Source organism: Labrus bergylta, chromosome 15, assembly GCF_963930695.1.
Source record: "Labrus bergylta chromosome 15, fLabBer1.1, whole genome shotgun sequence".
Classification (NCBI taxonomy): domain Eukaryota; kingdom Metazoa; phylum Chordata; class Actinopteri; order Labriformes; family Labridae; genus Labrus; species Labrus bergylta.
In genome coordinates this window covers 9,001,011-9,019,832 of record NC_089209.1, presented here as the reverse complement: position 1 = coordinate 9,019,832, position 18,822 = coordinate 9,001,011, and the positions used below count along the sequence as shown (strand labels likewise).

Sequence of the window (18,822 nt, the reverse complement as noted above, 5' to 3'; positions counted from 1 at the left end):
TCAGGGGGGGCCTCCGAAGGGCTGTTTGCATCACACATCCTGATGTTCATGTCAAGCACTGACGCGGGGCTTCAAATCTTTCTAATTGATGGGAGGCTGCCTGCATGAAAAGTGGCAGAATATGCTATTAGCTTTAAGTGGATGTCAGTGGTTTATCATGAGTTTATCAAAGACCATTGTGTAAGGTCTTAATGGAGGACTAGTTCTTGGACTGTACAGAATGTTAAATGAATCAATGCAACATTAATATTAATGAATGGTGCAAGTGAGCCATTTAATGACTCAATAAAGGGACATTTACCATGATAATTCATTTTCACTAACATGGTTATTTTCTTTTATTGGACATAAGGAAAAACCAGACTGCTACTGTAATTGTCACTAAATGTCTGTTATGGATGGATAACTTGACACTCTGGCTCTAAGAACACCCAACACAGATCACACACACTATCATGCACAGCTATCTTATAGCGTTGGTGCAGAAAACCTAAGGTGTCTCCAAATTTCTGATGTTGGTGCTTCAGTTTGAAGAACTGTACCAAATAGAAGAAATCAATTTATTACTCCATCTTTCACTTCATAGTTGACTTTACTGAGCAGTTAAGCACATGCCTCGATAATTGCTCTTTCAATTGCGGGAGGTGTTGAGATTGGATGTGGTGCATAAATTATACAGTAAGAATATAGACATTTAAATGAAGTAGCAGATATTACATTTGAAGCGCTGTATAATAGGGGCTGGTTTCTGACTTTACATTTTCAAATGACCTGTTCTGTACATGATAAAAGTCTGAGTTGTCTTTCAAAAGATGCAACAAAAATTTAAAAAAAAAAGATGTCAGCAAAGATGTCAATTTGAGTCTATCACTTGGGGCACAGGTCAAGGGTCTGTTAACTTGGTGCAGAAGCTTGGGGTGAAGAGGGAATGCAAAAATCTTCCAAAGCAGAAGGAATATATCTTCCAACATAACCACGGCTGTATTATTTCCATGTTCTTTGCTGTCTTTCTAGCCACTGGTTAACCTAGTTTCAGAAAACACCTGGGTTTTGTTTGTGGGGAGGGGGGGGGGGGGGGGGTGAATCGCCCACGTCTTCACTGTGAACACTGAAGTTCAAGAGTTCTGCTTGGAGTCACAGAGGCCACACTGGCTGTTTACGGTCAGTAAAAAGCTTCCATAATGTGAGCTTGCTGCTTTTTGAACATAATTATTTGCTCTTTATTTCTACACTTTGAATTCTTGACATGCAAAAGGATGATAATTAGCAGTCTCAGAAACAAAAAGTTGCTCATTAATTGTTGAGCGATGCGTTAAAAGAGAGTGTATTATTTACATATTGTGTCTGTTTGGCTGCTGGTTAGTCACTGGAACGCCTACAGTCAGAAATCAGCACGCAATTGTTTGGAGTTTGTGAGAACCCTGCACCTTCACAGTAACAACAGGATATTTAAATATATCAGTGCAGTCACTTAAGTAATAGGATAAATAAGTAATTAGTCTGAGGTCGCTTATTGTGTTTGGAGTAAGTCTTGCTCCTGGAGGTGGAGTTCAAGTATCTTGGGATCCTGTCTGCAGGTGAGAAAATATCTAGTGTGTGATTAAATTGGGATTGGTGCAGTGTCAGCTGGAATGAAGGTGTTTGCTATTTGCAGAAGATGGAGCTAAGCAGGAAGTAAAGGCTCTCAATTTACCAGACAATCCTCCATCAACTGTTAAAGGGATTGTTACCAGAAGAAAAATCTCACTGGTGCAAGCAGTCGAGAGTTAGGGCAAGGATTTTAGAAATCAAGATGAAGCTTGGAGAGGACATGCTTTCCTTCGCGTCAAAAGTAGCCTGCTAAGATGGTTCAGGTATCGGATTAGGATGCCTCCTATAGGTGCCCCCTCTGTGGTTGTTACATGGTCATGTCTAAACAGCAGGAAACCCCTGGGAAGACCTTGTTTGCTTTAGGGATCATAAATCTGAACTGGTCAGTGAAGACCTCAGGGAACCCCAGAGAGGAAGCAGGAACATGCTGCTAGGGAAACAAACACAGACAGACGGGAGGAGGAAATTACAAACAGGCTGATCAATGAACACAAGAATGATTGAATTAATGGATAGAGACATGAATGGATGGATGGATGAACGGATGGATGGATGGATGGATGGATAGAATGGATGGATGGATGGATTGATGGATGGAATGGATGGATGGATGGATGGATAGAATGGATGGATGGATGGATGGATGGATGGATTGATGGATGGAATGGATGGATGGATGGATGGATAGAATGGATGGATGGATGGATAGAATGGATGGACAGATGGATGGATAGATAGAATGGATGGGTGGATAGAATGGATGGATGGAAGGATGGATGGATAGAATGGGTGGATGGATTGATTGATGGATGGATGAAATGGATGGATGGATAGATAGAATGGGTGGATGGATGAAATGATGGATGGAGAGATAGAATGTATGGACAGATGGATTTACAGATGGATAGATGTAGTAGTAATACATGGAATATTTTTCCAGTTACATGCTCATCACTGCTGTGGTTGAATGTGTACCTCTAAGAGCTGGACAGCTACTGCCACACAATTACAACACAGACAAACGATTCCATCAACATCCTTCAGCGTTCAAAACTGCACACTGCAGAGCAGCTTAACTACAAGATGCTAAAAGCTCCCACAGTCTGTTCACAATGACACAGCCAATTACTGCCAGTTAAACCTTAGGAGACAATAATTAGGACAAGGCCTAAAGGTCTAACGGAGTATACACATTCTGTTGATGACAACAAACAACCAAGAAGAAAATCATCACAGTCAGATAATTATTCTGGTTTTGGGGGAGTTCCAGTGAGTAAATACAAATTTCATGAATCCTTCTTGAGATTCAAAGCACTTCTAAACTTCAGAGTTACACCCAGCCAAACCTCCACAGAAGCGTTTGCCAAGAAAATTAGACACTCCTCAGCGAGTTGAACAGCAAACAATTGTCTAATCCTGAGCGAAATATTGTTTTCCATTTCATTATCATACAAAGCAGGTGTCGCCGTAAGAAAACACCTTGCCCGAGAAACGCATTGAAATTTTTGTGACGTTTTTCTCAAATACCCCGGTTTTATTTCAAAGACGGCGCATGAACAGAATCTGACAAAGACCCTCATTCGCTGGCAAACATCTCCACTTAAATAAATGATCTGATACTTTATTTTTTAAAACCCATCATCTTTCAAACGAGGAACATTTCTCACACCATCAAAGCACTCGCTTTATGGAAAATAACTTTAACACTGGCTGTAAGATGAAATGACTTGTTGAAAGGGACGTTTTTCCCTCAATCCATCTGTTTTTTTACTCTCATCATAAATCCCTGTCTGGTAATACTTCAATCTGTTTCCTCTGCAAAGCTTTCCGTTTTTAACTCCCAGCTCATTAGCGACACTTCAAATCCTCACAGCATCGCATCTCTTTTGCCTTTTATTCAATCACGTGGAACAGCAACCCTTGCTCTCCTGCATCAATCCCTCTCCGTCTTATCGCCTTTCTCTTTTTCTCAAGATGCTTTTCTCTATGGGGGACCGTGCATGAAGGTGACTGGTGTTGCCCCTTTACCTGCCAGTGCACATCTGTTTTATGCAAATTTGGAACAGTTGGGCGCGTGGGTTTTTAATGACAATATGAAACTAAGTTAATCTTGCTGGATAAACGTTACCTGGAAGGACCGGGAGCATTCTTTCTGCCTATTAGTTCATCCCACACCCAGGAAATAATATTGCAGAAATTATGAATACTGAGTAGGATCTATGAGGTTTTGATGTCTCTGGGAAAATCATTTTACCCTAAAATGGGATGGAAAGTCAACAGAAAGGAGCCGTGACTAGAATGAGGTATTGATGCCACCTCCCATCCTTTAGGGGGGATAGATTAGAAATGGCTGCAGCGAGCGATGCAGGGGGAAGTGCAGTGCAGGGCGACAGAGAGAGTTTAGGAAAGAGGATGAGAGGGGGAGAAGGGCTGGTTATTGACAAAAAGATTAAATGGATCTCCCTGTAAAACCAGTGGTGGAAAATCTAACAACTCTAACACCGGTGCATGAGTGAAGGGCGAGTTTTCATGACACAGCTGTAAAGATTTGGGGTAATGGTAATCACTTTAGCACTTTAAGCTCTTTTGTGGCCTTCAATTTAAAAAATTAAAGGGGCGTCCAACAATCACCCGGAGGGACATTCCAATTATCAGTGTGAGTTATACTATGTGCTTTTTTTTCAACAGAGAGGATTAAAAGAAAGCTTCACTTAACAAGTCAGGACTTTCAAACTGTTGTAACGTGTTTAGGTCACTCAAGTAAAAAGCTGTGGACAAAGAAGCTTAGAGTTTTATTTGGGGCATGTCTCACTAACTCATCCGGGAATTTTGATGAAAGTGAAAAATAAGGAGAGGGTTTTTTCCAGGTTATGTTTAGTTTATCTCAGCTGTTGTTTCCTTTTACAGGAGCAGGTTAACACAGATGGCAGCAATGGCAGTGTTCCCTCTTTTTTTTCCTCTCAAAACATATTAAAAAGGAATCTTCATAGCACACCACGAAAGCATGAATCATCTAAACCCTCATATGGAATTGGCAGAACATCATATCTTGAACTTCAAAGCTGCATTAATCTATATTCGTACAAGGAAAATGGCTCCATAAACCCAATGTACACTTCTTGTCCTACACCGAAGAGCAGACACAGTTAGCGTCTAGCTGGTGAATTTAGTGGAGCATTAAGCAGCTAAAGAGCCAAAACATTTCCCTCAGGAGTTGGTGGAAAAGGAAAAAAAAGTGTTAAAAGGATAGTGAAGTTCTTCATGTGGGAAGAATCATTATTAAAAAATTAAGTCTAATGGTGCTAGAGGTCCGTTGAATGTGGAAAAAGGCAACTAAACTTTTTTTTTACATGTCTTATTTAAGACTATGTCTGTTTGTTTACAGCTTTCTCCACCCACACATGGCTTAAAATATCTCCTGATGCCACCTTAAAGCCTTCAGAAAGTAATTACAGCTTTCACTTCCTTCCTTCTTTTTTTTTTTTTTTGCCCTTTTTATGCCCGTTTATTAAAACTGCCTGTGCTACACAGACAGCAATAGAAATGAAAAAATAAAAACTTTCATTTTTTTGGTCCCAAAAACATCGACTCTCATTCAAAGTCACAATGACATTTGAATAACACAAATTAGGAAAGAAATAAAAACAGTCCTGGAACGTGACCTTGATCTCTGGAGTATGCCATACACTTTCATTTGTCTAGAAAGTGAAAGATATTTGAAAAGAATATTTAATATTATTGTTGTTTTGAGCAGCTTTTCACAAATAACTTTCCCAGAAGCCCACTGTCCATCGAGTTTAAAGCCACAAGAATATGGCAGAATATGGTCCAATTGGTGGCGGCCTTTGAAGGTGCACCAACAACCAAAGGAAGAGCAGAAAAGAAAACAAGTGGAACTCACTGAAAACGTGTGTGAACTACGTTTCTAAGAAACAAAAATAAATCATTTTTCAACCTTGATGAAATCATAAAGGGTTAAAAATTCAATTGTGTGTGCTGTGGCAGATACTCATTGATTCTTCAGAATACGGATGGTGAAACTCAGGATTCACTTTTCCACAGAGGTGAGAGATGAAAAGAACCTCTCATCGAGCGATTGCACTGAATTACAGAAGCTAATGGAACAGTTGCGAGATGCTCTCGGTGATGTCAGGAGTCAGGAGTCGATGCATTGACTTTATACTTTGATTTCAGCCTTTTTTCAAGCATTGCGAGAAACTTTGAAGTGAAATGTAAACTTTTCCATTGCCGCTCGGTGAGGAAGATGTTTGGAAAACGGCGCTTTAAGGGTGAGTGGTCTCATCATGTGTATTTATTTTGCAACTAGTCGTCTTCGCCCCCTGTGTCACTGACTAACTGCCGGGTTGGGATGTCAGAGGACTGCTCTTCACTTTGATGATGACTCACTGTGGCACGCTGCCTTTGATCCACTCCCCGGCTTTGTGAATAAAGAATACTCTTTGATTGACGGCACGCACATTATGGCCGTTTGAGAGTTGGCAGGGGAGAAAAAGACACGTCTGTCATGTTGAAAAAGGGGGAGGCGCCCCGGTCTCTGCTGCTGAGGGCCAACTTGGAGGCGAAGCACTCTGTAAGCTCCTTTCAACATCTAACCCTATACGAGGGCCTATTATCCCACCTCCTGCATAGCATCTATGTAGCCCTTGTCGTGTGCTGTGCCGTTTTGTTTGATTTCAGCAGCGTTTGATCAACACCCACGGCTATTTAAAAAGCACAGACTGAGCTGAATGCAGATTGGCGATGGGACAGAGCGCCGATCTGCCTTAATCAAGCACAATGGGTGATAAAATGCGTTTAAACCTCCTGCTACAAAACACGGCCCGCTTCTTAGTCTCACATTCTCCTCCGTACTCCAACCCAGTGCAACCCTAAAGGCGGCAGCCAGTATATTATGCAGGATAACAAGAACAAAGGAATTAAAAAAAAAACATAAAGAAACCTGCGTACTTTGCGTAAGAGAAGTGTGTACCTTTGAATCGCAATAAATATGTGAAAGGGACTAAGCCTGTCAGAATGAATGACAAAAAGATGCAAAATAGGCGTGTTTAGAATTCCAACAAGCAGCGCACTGATCCTTTAGATACAGTAGATATGCACTGTGAATAATGCACCGCAGACAAGGCTAAGCCCTACGGGGGTAGCTGAGTCTGGTAGTTTTAATACGTGAAAGGAAAATGTGCTGAGCGCCTCGGCAATGTCACACACATTCACCAGTGCGACGAGGGGGAATCAAGCTGACATCTCTGGATACGGGCAGATTTGTTATGTGAGGGATGTGTGTTAACATGTATTCAGGGGTTTAGGAGAATAATGCAGTGCAATGTTATGATCAGTGCAGGTGGTGTGGAATCAGGAAGTGAAAGACGGGACACAAACGTGACCTGTAGATCCCGTCAGCAGAGTTTCAGGGGAGGAATGAGCTCGTGCCTTTGTGTGTGTGTGTGTGTGTGTGTGTGTGTGAGCTTCTCCAACATGCACATGTGATTTTCCATATGTGAGCGTACAAGTGTTTGTTCGCCTGAGCTGTGCTGAGCTTTACTCCGTGTGCTGAGAGAATTCAAAGCAATCTGCCACCTCTCCTGAAACTAGCCAAGCGCCGACTGTAACACAAAGGGCCGCACGGAACACCTGCCGAGATGATGGAGATGGCGGAGAGCCAAGGCGACATATGGCTTTCATTCTGGCCCTAATGAAGACAACCTGACGTAAACATCGGACAAAACGGACCGCTCCAGAGACCGGCGCCGTCCCACCGCAGCGTCGCTGACATTGACTGAAACATTTGATCAAAGCTGGAGGCAGGAGAAATGAGAAGGAAAAAAAAAAAAAAAAAGGTGTGAAAGGAAAGCAGAGTTGGGGCTGTATGGGATACATTTAATGCATAACAATATGGCTTTCCGAAAGCAACAACATTCCAGCGTTCTTTGAAGCTTTTCGCGGTAACAGAAAGCATTCACAGTTGCCGGATGAAATGATTCCGTTGGTGTAAACAAGTGCGAGCTCAAAGTGTATGAAGTGTCAGAACATCTTAGTGTAAAAGAGAAAGGCTTTCTTGAAGCTGAGGAAGACGTAACTCTCCTTAAGCTCTGAGACGGTGTCAAAAAGACAAACATCAGACGCAGGAACAGGAGTAATTAAGATAAGCCCGTGCTTTAAAGGGAACTGTTTTTGTACATATTCTAAAGCTACACCTGGGAACAGCAGTCATTTTACACTTGACTGGAGTTTGGTTGTGGTAGAACGTAGTGCCAGAATACTTCTCTTACAGTGTTTTTCACTTTCTTATTCATTGGTCTGAATTATTTCTGAAAGAAGAATCTGCAAAACAAACAAACAAACTTGCAGAAATGCAACTCAGAGCCCTGTGGCCACTGAGAGAGCCAAACTGTTAAAACAACTGTCCGACAAGGAAGCTGTGGCTGTTTAGAGGGATAATAACTTGGACCGCAGACGCAGTAATAGCCTCTCTCTGAGAAGAAATCTTGCACTGCCAGTTCACAACCCTCCATGTTGTCTATTTATAGCGCAACACAATTAATATGCTGTAATTGTTGCCAATAAGAAAAATGTACAGAGGCAATCCAGCGAGGTTCAGTGCTCCTACAGAAACACACGCACAAAGAGAAAAAGTCAAGCAAAGATGTAAAACGATAGTCGACACGGCTGTCACATCACATATCGGCGGACACTTCTTTCCCTTTCTTTTCTCTTTTTTTTCTGGGGTGACACCGAGGGCTAATCTCCAGCCGGGGGGGGTGATACATTATAAATGCTGAGCAGAATATGCAAAAACAGAGCCGTGCATTTCTGTCATGATTTCACACTGACAAAGGCACTTTTCTACTCTACATGACAGAGAGGATTAATAATCATCCATTACTGTCAGAGTTCATCAGCTTTCCGTTTGGTACGGCGGCCGAATCGCACGGCAGATCCGCGTTTCGTTAGCTGATGTCGTATTACTCCTGGGAGGTTCAAACCATCCAATTTAGCCGCTCTCGTATTATCACGCCGGCTGTAATCCGTTCATTAGGGAAACAATCTGAAAGTCTTTTTTGATAATTAATGGCATTTAAATAATGATGTGATGTACTGTATATGTGGGAGCAGCCTCCCTTATAGCATGTTAATGATCCACAGCATTCCGCTAATCAGTCAATTAATCACCATCTTATGAATTTAATCTCTTACTTAGGCTCTGTTCTACATAATGGGGTTTAAACATTCAAATCCATGCTTGGATTACAAATGAGGTTCATTCTGATGCAATGCTCTTCTCCCTATTGACAGGCTTTGATTTGAGATGTTATTAGAGATGTTTCATTTCTTCTTCAAACACACGAGGATGTGTCGGCATGACTTCGGGAAATGCTTCCATTGAACTTTTGAAGAGTTGTTGTTTTTGTATATCCTTAAGGATGCAAAAAGAGATCATATTCTTCAGGGTGGTATTTTCTGATGAAAAAACACAAACTCTCCACAATCTCTGGATCTCCTTCAAAAAAAGCTCTGAAGCCCATTTTTTTTCCTTTGATGAATTCACACAGCGCATTTGAAAACAAACTAATGTTTATTTATCACATACTTAAATCTCTCATATCAAGAGTTCACTTAGTCTGAAGGGGAGTGAAAAGAAGATTTTGGTTGGGAAGAATAAAGAGCGGTGGGTTGGTTTTTGGAAATATTCTAATCAATATCACTCAGGGTGAGTCGTTTATTTGTTAAAAGGATCAGTAAATTGCACAAGCGAATTCAAACCATAGGCATTTAGATTTAGAAAAGGACACTGCTGGGGACAATTTTACAGCTGCAATATTTATTTTTTTGTTGTTTGATCTGAAAATGCCTTTTTTTACAAAGTCCCCCCCTTTTAAGAGCAAAAAGTTTTGCTAACTGCAGAAATAATCTTTTTTTTTTCAGTGACCAATATGCTAAAACTTACTTTTAATGGTTGGACATTGTTGGAAAATTACTCTGTTAATATATATAGATTATAGCTGACATAATATATAATAGCTGACCTTGCACTGCAGGGACCACAACATCTACACCCCCACATGTTTCTAATTATCTCTTTTAATTAATTTGCTCTGCACTGAAATCAAGTTCTGAACTGTTAAGAGTGAAAATGAACCAGACCAGATCTGGTTGGCTCCAGTTACTTCCTAAAGAGCTTGCTATAGTTGCCCAGCAACAGGTTGCTGCCATTAAACTGTTCAGCACAAAACGTCTAATTTAATGGATATGCAGCCATCTCTTAACAATGTGCAGCATCCTCAAACATTTACAGTAATGTTTACAATGTTCCTGTTTGTCACACAGCTGTCATTTGCACTGTTCAGAACAAAGCGACTATAGAGGAAACTCATCAGGGTAGACACCTCATTCTAAAAATCCACACCAGCTACTTGTTTCCCTTTTTTCTAAACATTTATCAGTTCATACATTCATTTATTGGGCACTTGTGCAAAGAACAAATCGCTGTAGCCAATTAGCGCACACACACATTTCAATTTATCTTTCTTTTTTAAATAGAACAACTATAGAAATGAAGTTAATTCAACGTTAAACATTAGTTACATCAACGTTAGTTGGGAAGAAATTTATTGAAGTATTATAAACCATTTTAGCTTCATGAGGAACGTGAGGTAAAAGTTGGTGAGCTTGAATGTAGTCTGCAACATAGTCACTTTGACAGATGTCCCTTTGAGCTCATCAGCCGCAATAAAGCCGAAGTCATCTGGAGAAGCTGAACTAGCACATACCGTGGATATTTGCTTCAGATTAGAGAAATGTCAGCGTTATGTGGGCTTGGAAAAAAGTCACTGATGTGGATATCTGCAATGTCAGATTGCTCCCAGATATCATCAGATACTAGCTGGCTGCTGCCTTCTGTCGTACCACAAATGCTAGAAACTAGCTGCACAGTCTCATAGCCAGCGTCACGCTCAGCATGAGCTTCACTGCAAAGTTTTTTATTTCCTAAAGCCTTCAAAATGTTCAATTGTTTGAATTTCCCCTTTACTATGCTACTTAAATTATTCCCAACACACACAAAGAACATAGCTAACTTCACAGTGGTGTCAGAAATGTTTTTCTACAATAACCCTTAACCTTTTCTAACACCAATCATTTGCCTTCAGATGGATTTGTATCATGACGTTGGTGAGTGGAAGGGACCATAGACCGCAACTCGAGAACAGAACAGAGGAAAGAAAGCAAAAGAATAAAACACAGGATCTGTCAATAGCATAGTTTTGTTTTCATATAAAGTTATACCACAGTGCATCGAGTATTTATGTCAAAAACCTTTCTTGTTTCAGCTGCTCAGTGACTGTACTGAGCTAAAACTCAAAAATATTTGCGCTTCTGTTATCTTATCACATGAACTGAGCAGTTTCATTTGTTAGCTAATTTGTACTGAATGCTAACATTAGCTTAATTAATCTGTTAATTATTTATTCTCAATAAAAGTGAAATTAAAGACCAGGATTTAATTCTGCATAATTATCAAATAGGATATAAACAAAGTACAATTTGAATACTCTGAGAAACCCAGAGTTTCTTCTCATAAATGGCTAATTACAGTGATGTTTATTATAACTAAAAGATTTATTAAGTGACTCTAGATTGCCTGTAGGCGTGCATGTGGATATGAGTGTGACTGGTTGTTTGTCTCTATATGTCAGTCCTGTGAGTGGCCGCCTCTTACCCAATGACCGCTGGGATCCGCTCCGGCCCCCTGCAACCCGAACGGGAAAAGCGGTCTAGATAATGGATGGATTTCTTTAGCAGTGATAAAGCACTAGATTTCAGTTTTTAGTGATTCAGCTACATTATCAGAAGGCGGTATTATTTTCTTGTCATTATAACAAAAAGTGAAAGTTATTGTCAAGGAGAGCACTATTCAGCCCACAAATGATGATGAATTAAGAGCTCTGAAGGGAGCTCTCCGATGTGTGGGGGGGGGGAAAAAAACATGACATTGTCACTGTCATTTTGTTCTTTTATGAGATAGAGATTTTCAAGAGATGACAGGAAATGAGAGGGAGAGAGATAAGACTCGACGTGTATCAAAAGGTCCATTCATGCTCCGTGTATGTTGCTTTGATTTTGTCCCTCTTTTTATTTCTCCGTGCAGCATCTTAATGAAAAAAGGTATGATAAGTCACGGGGGTTCCTCTTTAAGAAGGATTTTTGATTTTTATACATACTGAAGGCTTTTAACTTGTCAGGTTTTTTTTTTTTTTTTTAGATATTTTCAGACATACTCAAATAATCCTTGGCAAACCAGACATAACCGTTCTCAGCTTTGTGGGGAGCTAGACTAAACATTATTAATTCCTGTCTGGATCTGTGCGTCAGCTTAGATTACCCTCATTGTTGGAGTGGTAGAATATTTTTGGGATGGCTACATACCTTCGAGGCAGACGTTTCATGGTCACTTGCTTCAGTCTGGTTATTAAAAAAAAAAAAAAAACACTGCAGTGCTCTCTGAATGCTACTCATATCTGGAATTGAAACGTAGCTCAGCTGACAGAAACACTAATGTGATTTATTTGCGTTCTGCTTGGAGGGCTCAGTGACAGGAGGAGCAGACGGAAACGCACTGAACATCACAGAGTGACGGATAAATTGTAGTTTCTGCAAAAGCTCACTGTAACCACACTAAAGGAGCAGCTTTTCCCCCCAATTAACACATGTCCCTTCCTGTTGCCCAGCCTTGATTTCTCTATAAGTTAACATTTTGACATGCTGAGTTATTTATTGATGAGGCCGGTGCACAAGGTGGTGGGGCTCCTGCTGGCGAGTCAAGCGCTCAGCATCTGTACAGTTTTTTTTTTTTTTATCTTTAATATTTAAGTAAGTGCTGTAAAAGTCCCACCAGACTGTTGATGAGATGAACTTTCTGACCCAACCCGTCACACGCTTCAAAACACACATCAGCAGGAACGCTTGAACAGGTCGAAGCAGAAACACCTTGAGACATTGGACGGAAATAGACTGCAGCTGGAGACTGCGGATTTAGCTTAAACAGCAAAAAAACAGGCAGGTCGTGATTTTAATCAAAATGCAGTTTAACAAGTTTTGAATACTGTTAACACCTGAGGGAGACTCAGGTTTTTAACACTTAATTAAAAAGAGCTGCCCTATATTCCTCCTGTAAACATACTGCGTTAATACAGTAATCATAACTTCATTGTTTCAGATTAGAAAGTGCCATATCGAACCAGTAAATGTTCAAGAAGAGAACTATTACCCATTCCAATTTACACTCGCCTGAGAAGAGAAAAGTAGTGCCAAGCAATGCAGAAAAAGGAAAAGGTGCAAGGCAGTTAGCTGCTTTATGACACTTTAAAATTGGATTCTACAATTTCTGGTAATAAATCCTGTATTAATTTAACTCCCTAAATTAAACTACGGGGTGTTATGGCTCCAAATATGCAGAATATAATAACGTTACCATTGGAGCATATTAAGTCGTGAATCCAGATATCTTGTGACACATCTCAGACAACAGAGAGGTAATGACATCCTGAAGCAGTCTTACTCTAACATGTGCAATATGTTCTGCCCTATCAATAGTGCACGAGGCTTTTATTTGAGCCAAGCTGACACATTACTTGGCTCCTCATATGTGAAGGGCCGTTGGCAATGAAAACTGTGTTATATGGCCCAGTAGTGCTGACAGGTTTCTTTCTCCCTCTCATCTGCCCTCCCCCTCCTCTCCCCTCTTTATTTCTCCCTCTTCTAGGCTGTGGAGAGGCCGGCACGTGGCAGGAGGCGAAAGGGGGGGAAGGATGGATCTTCAGCTCGGTGTGAGAGCCTCCCCCCAGGGAAGCCGACGTCGGACGCAAGGCCTCATGGGCCGTTGACCTGCTGTCTCCGTGATTTATGGCGGCTGGGGGCCTCTGGCCACTGCAGACTGCTCTCCTCTCTCTCCTCCGTTTCCCGTCATACACACCGCAGGAGTGCAAGGAGCCACACACACTGCGCCACTGTCTACAGGACGATCCGAAGAGGGATTCCTCGCACATGCTGAGCTGCAGCACCGCCGCGGCTTTGGACACCGCCTCGTACAAAAATAAACACCCTCATAAACATTTCTACACTGCAACAGCGTGTCCTGTAATCCCATCACATGTACATTAGACCAGAGCGAGTGTTCTCCAATCTGACTGTGTGTGGATTACTATCAGTTATGGTGTGTCAGCTGTTGAGCCCTCGGTGTGGCTGCTGCTCATGAGCAGAGGCGGATCAATGGAAGTGCGCTGAGTAACGACGTGATGTTCCTGTTTCCACGTGGTCTGAGAGCAATCAGCAGCTGACTCTACACACTGCTCTGCTTCTACAGAATAACCGGGACTCTCATCGCCTTGACTTTTTGTACTGTTTCTTTATCTGCTGGACAAAGTTTCTCGTGGACTGCACAGCTGGCAGCCCGAAAAGTTTTTTTTTTTGCCTGAGCGAGTTGCTTTACACACCTTCTGGACTAGTGTTTCTTTTTAAAAGCTGGGGACTGTTGAGTGAGAGCCAGACGGTGCCCTCACCATGGTGTTACCGCCCCCAGACAAACGCCACGTGTGCCTGACCACCATCGTCATCATGACCAGCATGGCCTTCATGGATGCCTACCTGGTGGAGCAGAACCAGGGTCCCAGAAAGATCGGGGTTTGTATCATAGTGCTGGTGGGGGATGTCTGCTTCCTCATAGTCTTGCGGTATGTTGCCGTGTGGGTCGGCGCCGAGGTGCGTACGGCCCGAAGAGGATACGCCATGATCCTTTGGTTTCTGTACATCTTCGTCCTGGAGATCAAGCTCTACTTCGTCTTCCAGAATTGCAAGGCAGACAGGAAGAGTTTGGAGACGGTAGCCCGGAAGGCATTGACGTTGTTATTATCTGTGTGTGTACCGGGCTTGTACTTGGTTCTAGTCGCTCTGGATAGTATGGAATATGTGAGAACTTTTCGAAAGAAGGAGGACATGAGAAGTCGTCTCTTCTGGGTGGCACTGGACCTGCTGGATCTGCTGGATATCCAGGCCAACCTGTGGGAGCCCCAGCGGACAGGCCTGCCCATCTGGGCCGAGGGTCTAATGTTCTTCTACTGCTACATCCTGCTGCTTATCCTGCCCTGCGTGTCACTCAGCGAGATCAGCATGCAGGGAGAACACATGACACCCCAAAAGATGATGCTGTACCCAGTCCTGAGCCTGGTCACCATAAACGTGGTCACCATTCTTATACGAGGCGTAAACATGATTCTGTTTCAGGACAGCCGGGTTTCAACTATATTTGTTGGTAAAAACGTGGTCGCCATTGCTACCAAGGCGTCCACCTTCCTGGAGTACCGCAGACAGGTGAAGGAGTTCCCCCACCCGCAGAACGCGATGGCGCTCGAGCTGCAGCAGAACTCCGTGAGCCACACGCAGCCGCTGCCAAATGCCACCAGTTTGCCACATGAACCCTCGCCGGCTCAGGACGTCATCGACACATGACCGCCAGCACTGGACTGAACCCCATTAGAAAAGTGACTGCTTTTTATGTCAGCTTCAGGAGTGGAGGTAGATAGAGAAATCAGCTGCATGACAGGATGATATTCTGCTCTTGTCATGCCCACATGAACTGCTGTGAAACCATAAAAGAGATTTTCAGCATCACCTGCCTGTCAGAACACACTGTAAACCTACACTTCACTCTCGAGTGCAGCGTGCAGACTGTAGAAATTCAAGTCAAAAGGTTTTTAGTGTGCTGTTGTGTTTTTAATTGTTTCCAACGTTTTAAAAGTTCAAAATTTTAGTAAGAGACAATCTCCGCACTGCGCAGACTGCTGACATTCTGTTTGTGTGAAATGGACAGTTGGTTCCCCCTTGGTGAGTATCTTGTAATTTTTTTAAAGGTCACATTTTTAACAGTGCATCTGTGGCATTTCCTTTGAATTCCAGCACCAAAGGACAGAGCACTCAGCATGAAGCACTGACGGAGACAAGGAGCAGAGAGTGACACGGGTCAGTCATGGGGGGCCTGACTGTGCCGGGCTAGAGCAGGGGTGGTGTCAGAAGAATGCTTATCTGTCTGTGTTTGGGTTCTGCTGAGAAACGAGCTCAGTGGAAGCTGCTGCCTCGGTCATCGTGACGCTTTACGACCAAAGGTCTGATTAAAGCACCAGAGCTCAGCACTATACCATCTACTGCAGGCATCCAAGCGTATGTTTTACCGTCTGTGTGTGTGTGTGTGTGTGTGTGTGTGTGTGTGTGTGTGTGTGTGTGTGTGTGTGTGTGTGTGTGTGTCTCTACGAGCACCCACACTAGTCTTGAGAGTATGAATGCCTACAAAGCGTAGGGGTTCACCACAGGAGGTTTAGGCTATTTCACACTGTTTTGGAGCAAGCAGGAGTGGTTGATGTGTGTAGTGACTTGCAAATGACAAAAATATATGTTGAAAAAAAAAAACAATATGATGGAGGTAAGATACTTTTTGTTTCCTGTACTGTACATTCCTCTAAAAATAGCTCAAAACCTCGAAGTCAGAGAATGCAGAGATCAGAGTCCAGAGAGCGCCTCGCTGAAGAATTGACACAAAAATAAACACATAAAGACAAAAATATAGAAACAGAAAATAATTTTTCTGATTATATTCAGTTTATTATTATCATTATTATAATTCTGTATATTCTTTACTTGTTGGAGGCAAATGATGTTTTAATAAAAGTATTATTACAAGAACAACAGAGAGTGGGGGTTCTTTGTTTGTTTGTTTACATTGGTCATTATGGTTGAGTAAATGTCATTTTTAGCTGATTTAAAAAGCATCTAATGCTATTTTTGCAACAACAGCTGCAACATGACAGAAAAGCAGCTTCTGTGATGTTTTGCATAGAAGGTTTCACACAGCACATAAATATTCAGGCTGAGCAGCCTCCTTCTGGACTCTGGCGTTAGTTTTTTTTTTTTTTTTTTCCCCCTTAGGCTACCGCTTTTGGGGAAAGCAAGCAGAGAATTTATGTTTAAAATATGATGAAATGTATGAATCTCTTCTCAGACTGTTTCTCCATTTTTCCTCCCAATTCTTTTTTTTTTATCATCACCACATTTTTTTCTGTGTCACTGCTTATCTTCTCTGCACTTTTCTGTTATCAGTTACCAACTCCAAACACAGCCGCTCATTTTTTTATTTTTTATTTTACCCCTAGAGAATTCTATGTACCCGTTCAAAGTGATGTGCCGGGGTCAGCCATATGGTAGAAGTCACTTTATTGTCCTCAGGTTAACGAATGTCAACTGCTGATCTCAGCTCACAGACAAGCACCCTCAGACCCTGAACAGCCCGACTCCATTAACAATAACTGTCAGCCACAGAGTGATGAACAGGCTCAGGATTACAAGCAAGAGACGTTTCCTTTTTTTTTTGCTTTACGTTAGCAGTTTACAAAGATCATCGTGATGTCATTCATGGTTCTCAAAATATGGCAACGCCAATTCTACTTTAAAAACAGCAGCTTCTTCAAACTGAGCGGACTATAAAAAGACTAGGACAAACCAGAGTGCTCATCTCATTTACATAAAAAGGTAAATATGAGGTCATTCAATCATTTTCTTAAAGCTGTGATTAATGTAAGTTATTCTCATTTGCAGCGGCCAAACTTCTTCTTGCATTGTGCTGCAGTATCCTGACAGCCATGTATGGTGTTGTTATTTTCTTTTTATGTAGCTTTGGGTAAAATTGTGCTTGGTTGGCAAATTTTTTCAGTTTCTTTGCAAAATGTGCAAAATAAAACGAGAAATACACAAATACTGAGTCAACAAATGAAACTACACATACACATCGAGTTACTGATTTCAGTTCAGTTCCTACACTTTCTCTGGAGTTGCTTCAAGCTCATCAAACAACCGATCGTTTAACTGGGCGGGATGGGATCAGTTCAGGGCCTCCAGTATCTGTACAAATCCTTCTCTTGGAATCTCTTCTGTTGAAACATATTGATTGTTCTTGCCAGTGGAGCATTAAATATTTCTGAGGAGGATCTCCCCGGGCACATCCAGTTCATTCTGGTTGGCAGTTTCCAGTTCAGCTCCTGTCTTACAGTAATAGTCCACTATAGACCTAATTATAGAGTTGTGCGATAGAAAAATATTGAGTAACTTTGACAGTGTAGTTTCTGTGCGGTTTGCAGGACATTTCCTGCAGCAGAATTATTTTCTGTACTGATAACTATGAGGAACTTCATGACTGTAGAAAGTTGTTATATATGGATTTTTTCATCCAACTACATTTATTTATGTGTTACCTTTACTGTAAACAGTTGAGCGTATGAGAACATCATTAAAGAGGCGAACAGACAGCATTGATTTTAAATCGTTATTTAAGGATGATCCTGGTTGAAGGTTATGATTCTTATTAAAAAGTAATGACAATGTACTCACCACATGAATTTCTCTTTAAATAGCAGGATCACTGAAAAAGGTAGGAGGAAAGAGGATGGTCACAACATACACATTTCAGAGAAAACATCACATTGTACTAACAGAGTTTGGTTTGTCTGTGCCTGACTTTTGGTTTCTTTCATTTCATTTAAAACAGAAAAATGTATTCAGGAATTCTTCCTTTTGGCTTGTTTACAGCCAGCCTGGTCATCTGAATGTTTTTCTCCGGGCAGAAACAGGAATATATTTACATATGATCAGATCTCTGCTTTTAATCTGGTGAGTTTTTCTCATTAAAAATAATAAGAACAAAACTACAGAAATAAAACCAAAGTGACGATAATTTGGTGTAATGAATCGTAAACCAATGACAAGATGATTGTCGTATAAATATATACAGTATCATGCTTTGATCCCTGGGCTGCAGGGGCGTTTTCAGAGAGTGTCCAGGGGTGACATGGGCCCCCCTAGAAATATGATTGGCCACCCAAGGTGCCACCCCAAAAATCATGAACTGTGATTGGCAATTTGCCCTGTCAGAGGCGGGACTTATGTTAAAATCAACTAGTAGGTAACTTTTTGCAAAGGCTGCTAGTAGGTTTCTTTATATAACAGTGTAGCATTTTTTCTTTTGCTTGTACTTAAAATAAAATAAAAATAATGTGCACATCTATTTCATTAGACAAGTTTATAGGAAAGTAATGCACTCTGTCTTACCTGCAATGAAATAACTGGCTATGTGTCGTGCCCAAAACATTGCAAGTCAGACCGTGCAAGAGTTTTTTTAGC

At 41.5% G+C, this 18,822-nt stretch overlaps 1 protein-coding gene across 1 annotated transcript in view; it reads left to right on the top strand.

The window, feature by feature from the left end:
* tmem121ab (transmembrane protein 121Ab) overlaps window positions 1-18,822 on the top strand; it is a 47,943-nt gene extending 29,121 nt beyond the window's left edge. Inside the window, exon 2 of the mRNA XM_020628369.3 lies at window positions 13,367-18,822. Coding sequence (XP_020484025.1) covers window positions 14,164-15,108 — 945 coding nt within the window. The 5' untranslated portion in view covers window positions 13,367-14,163 and the 3' untranslated portion in view covers window positions 15,109-18,822. The remainder of the gene's footprint in view (window positions 1-13,366) is intronic.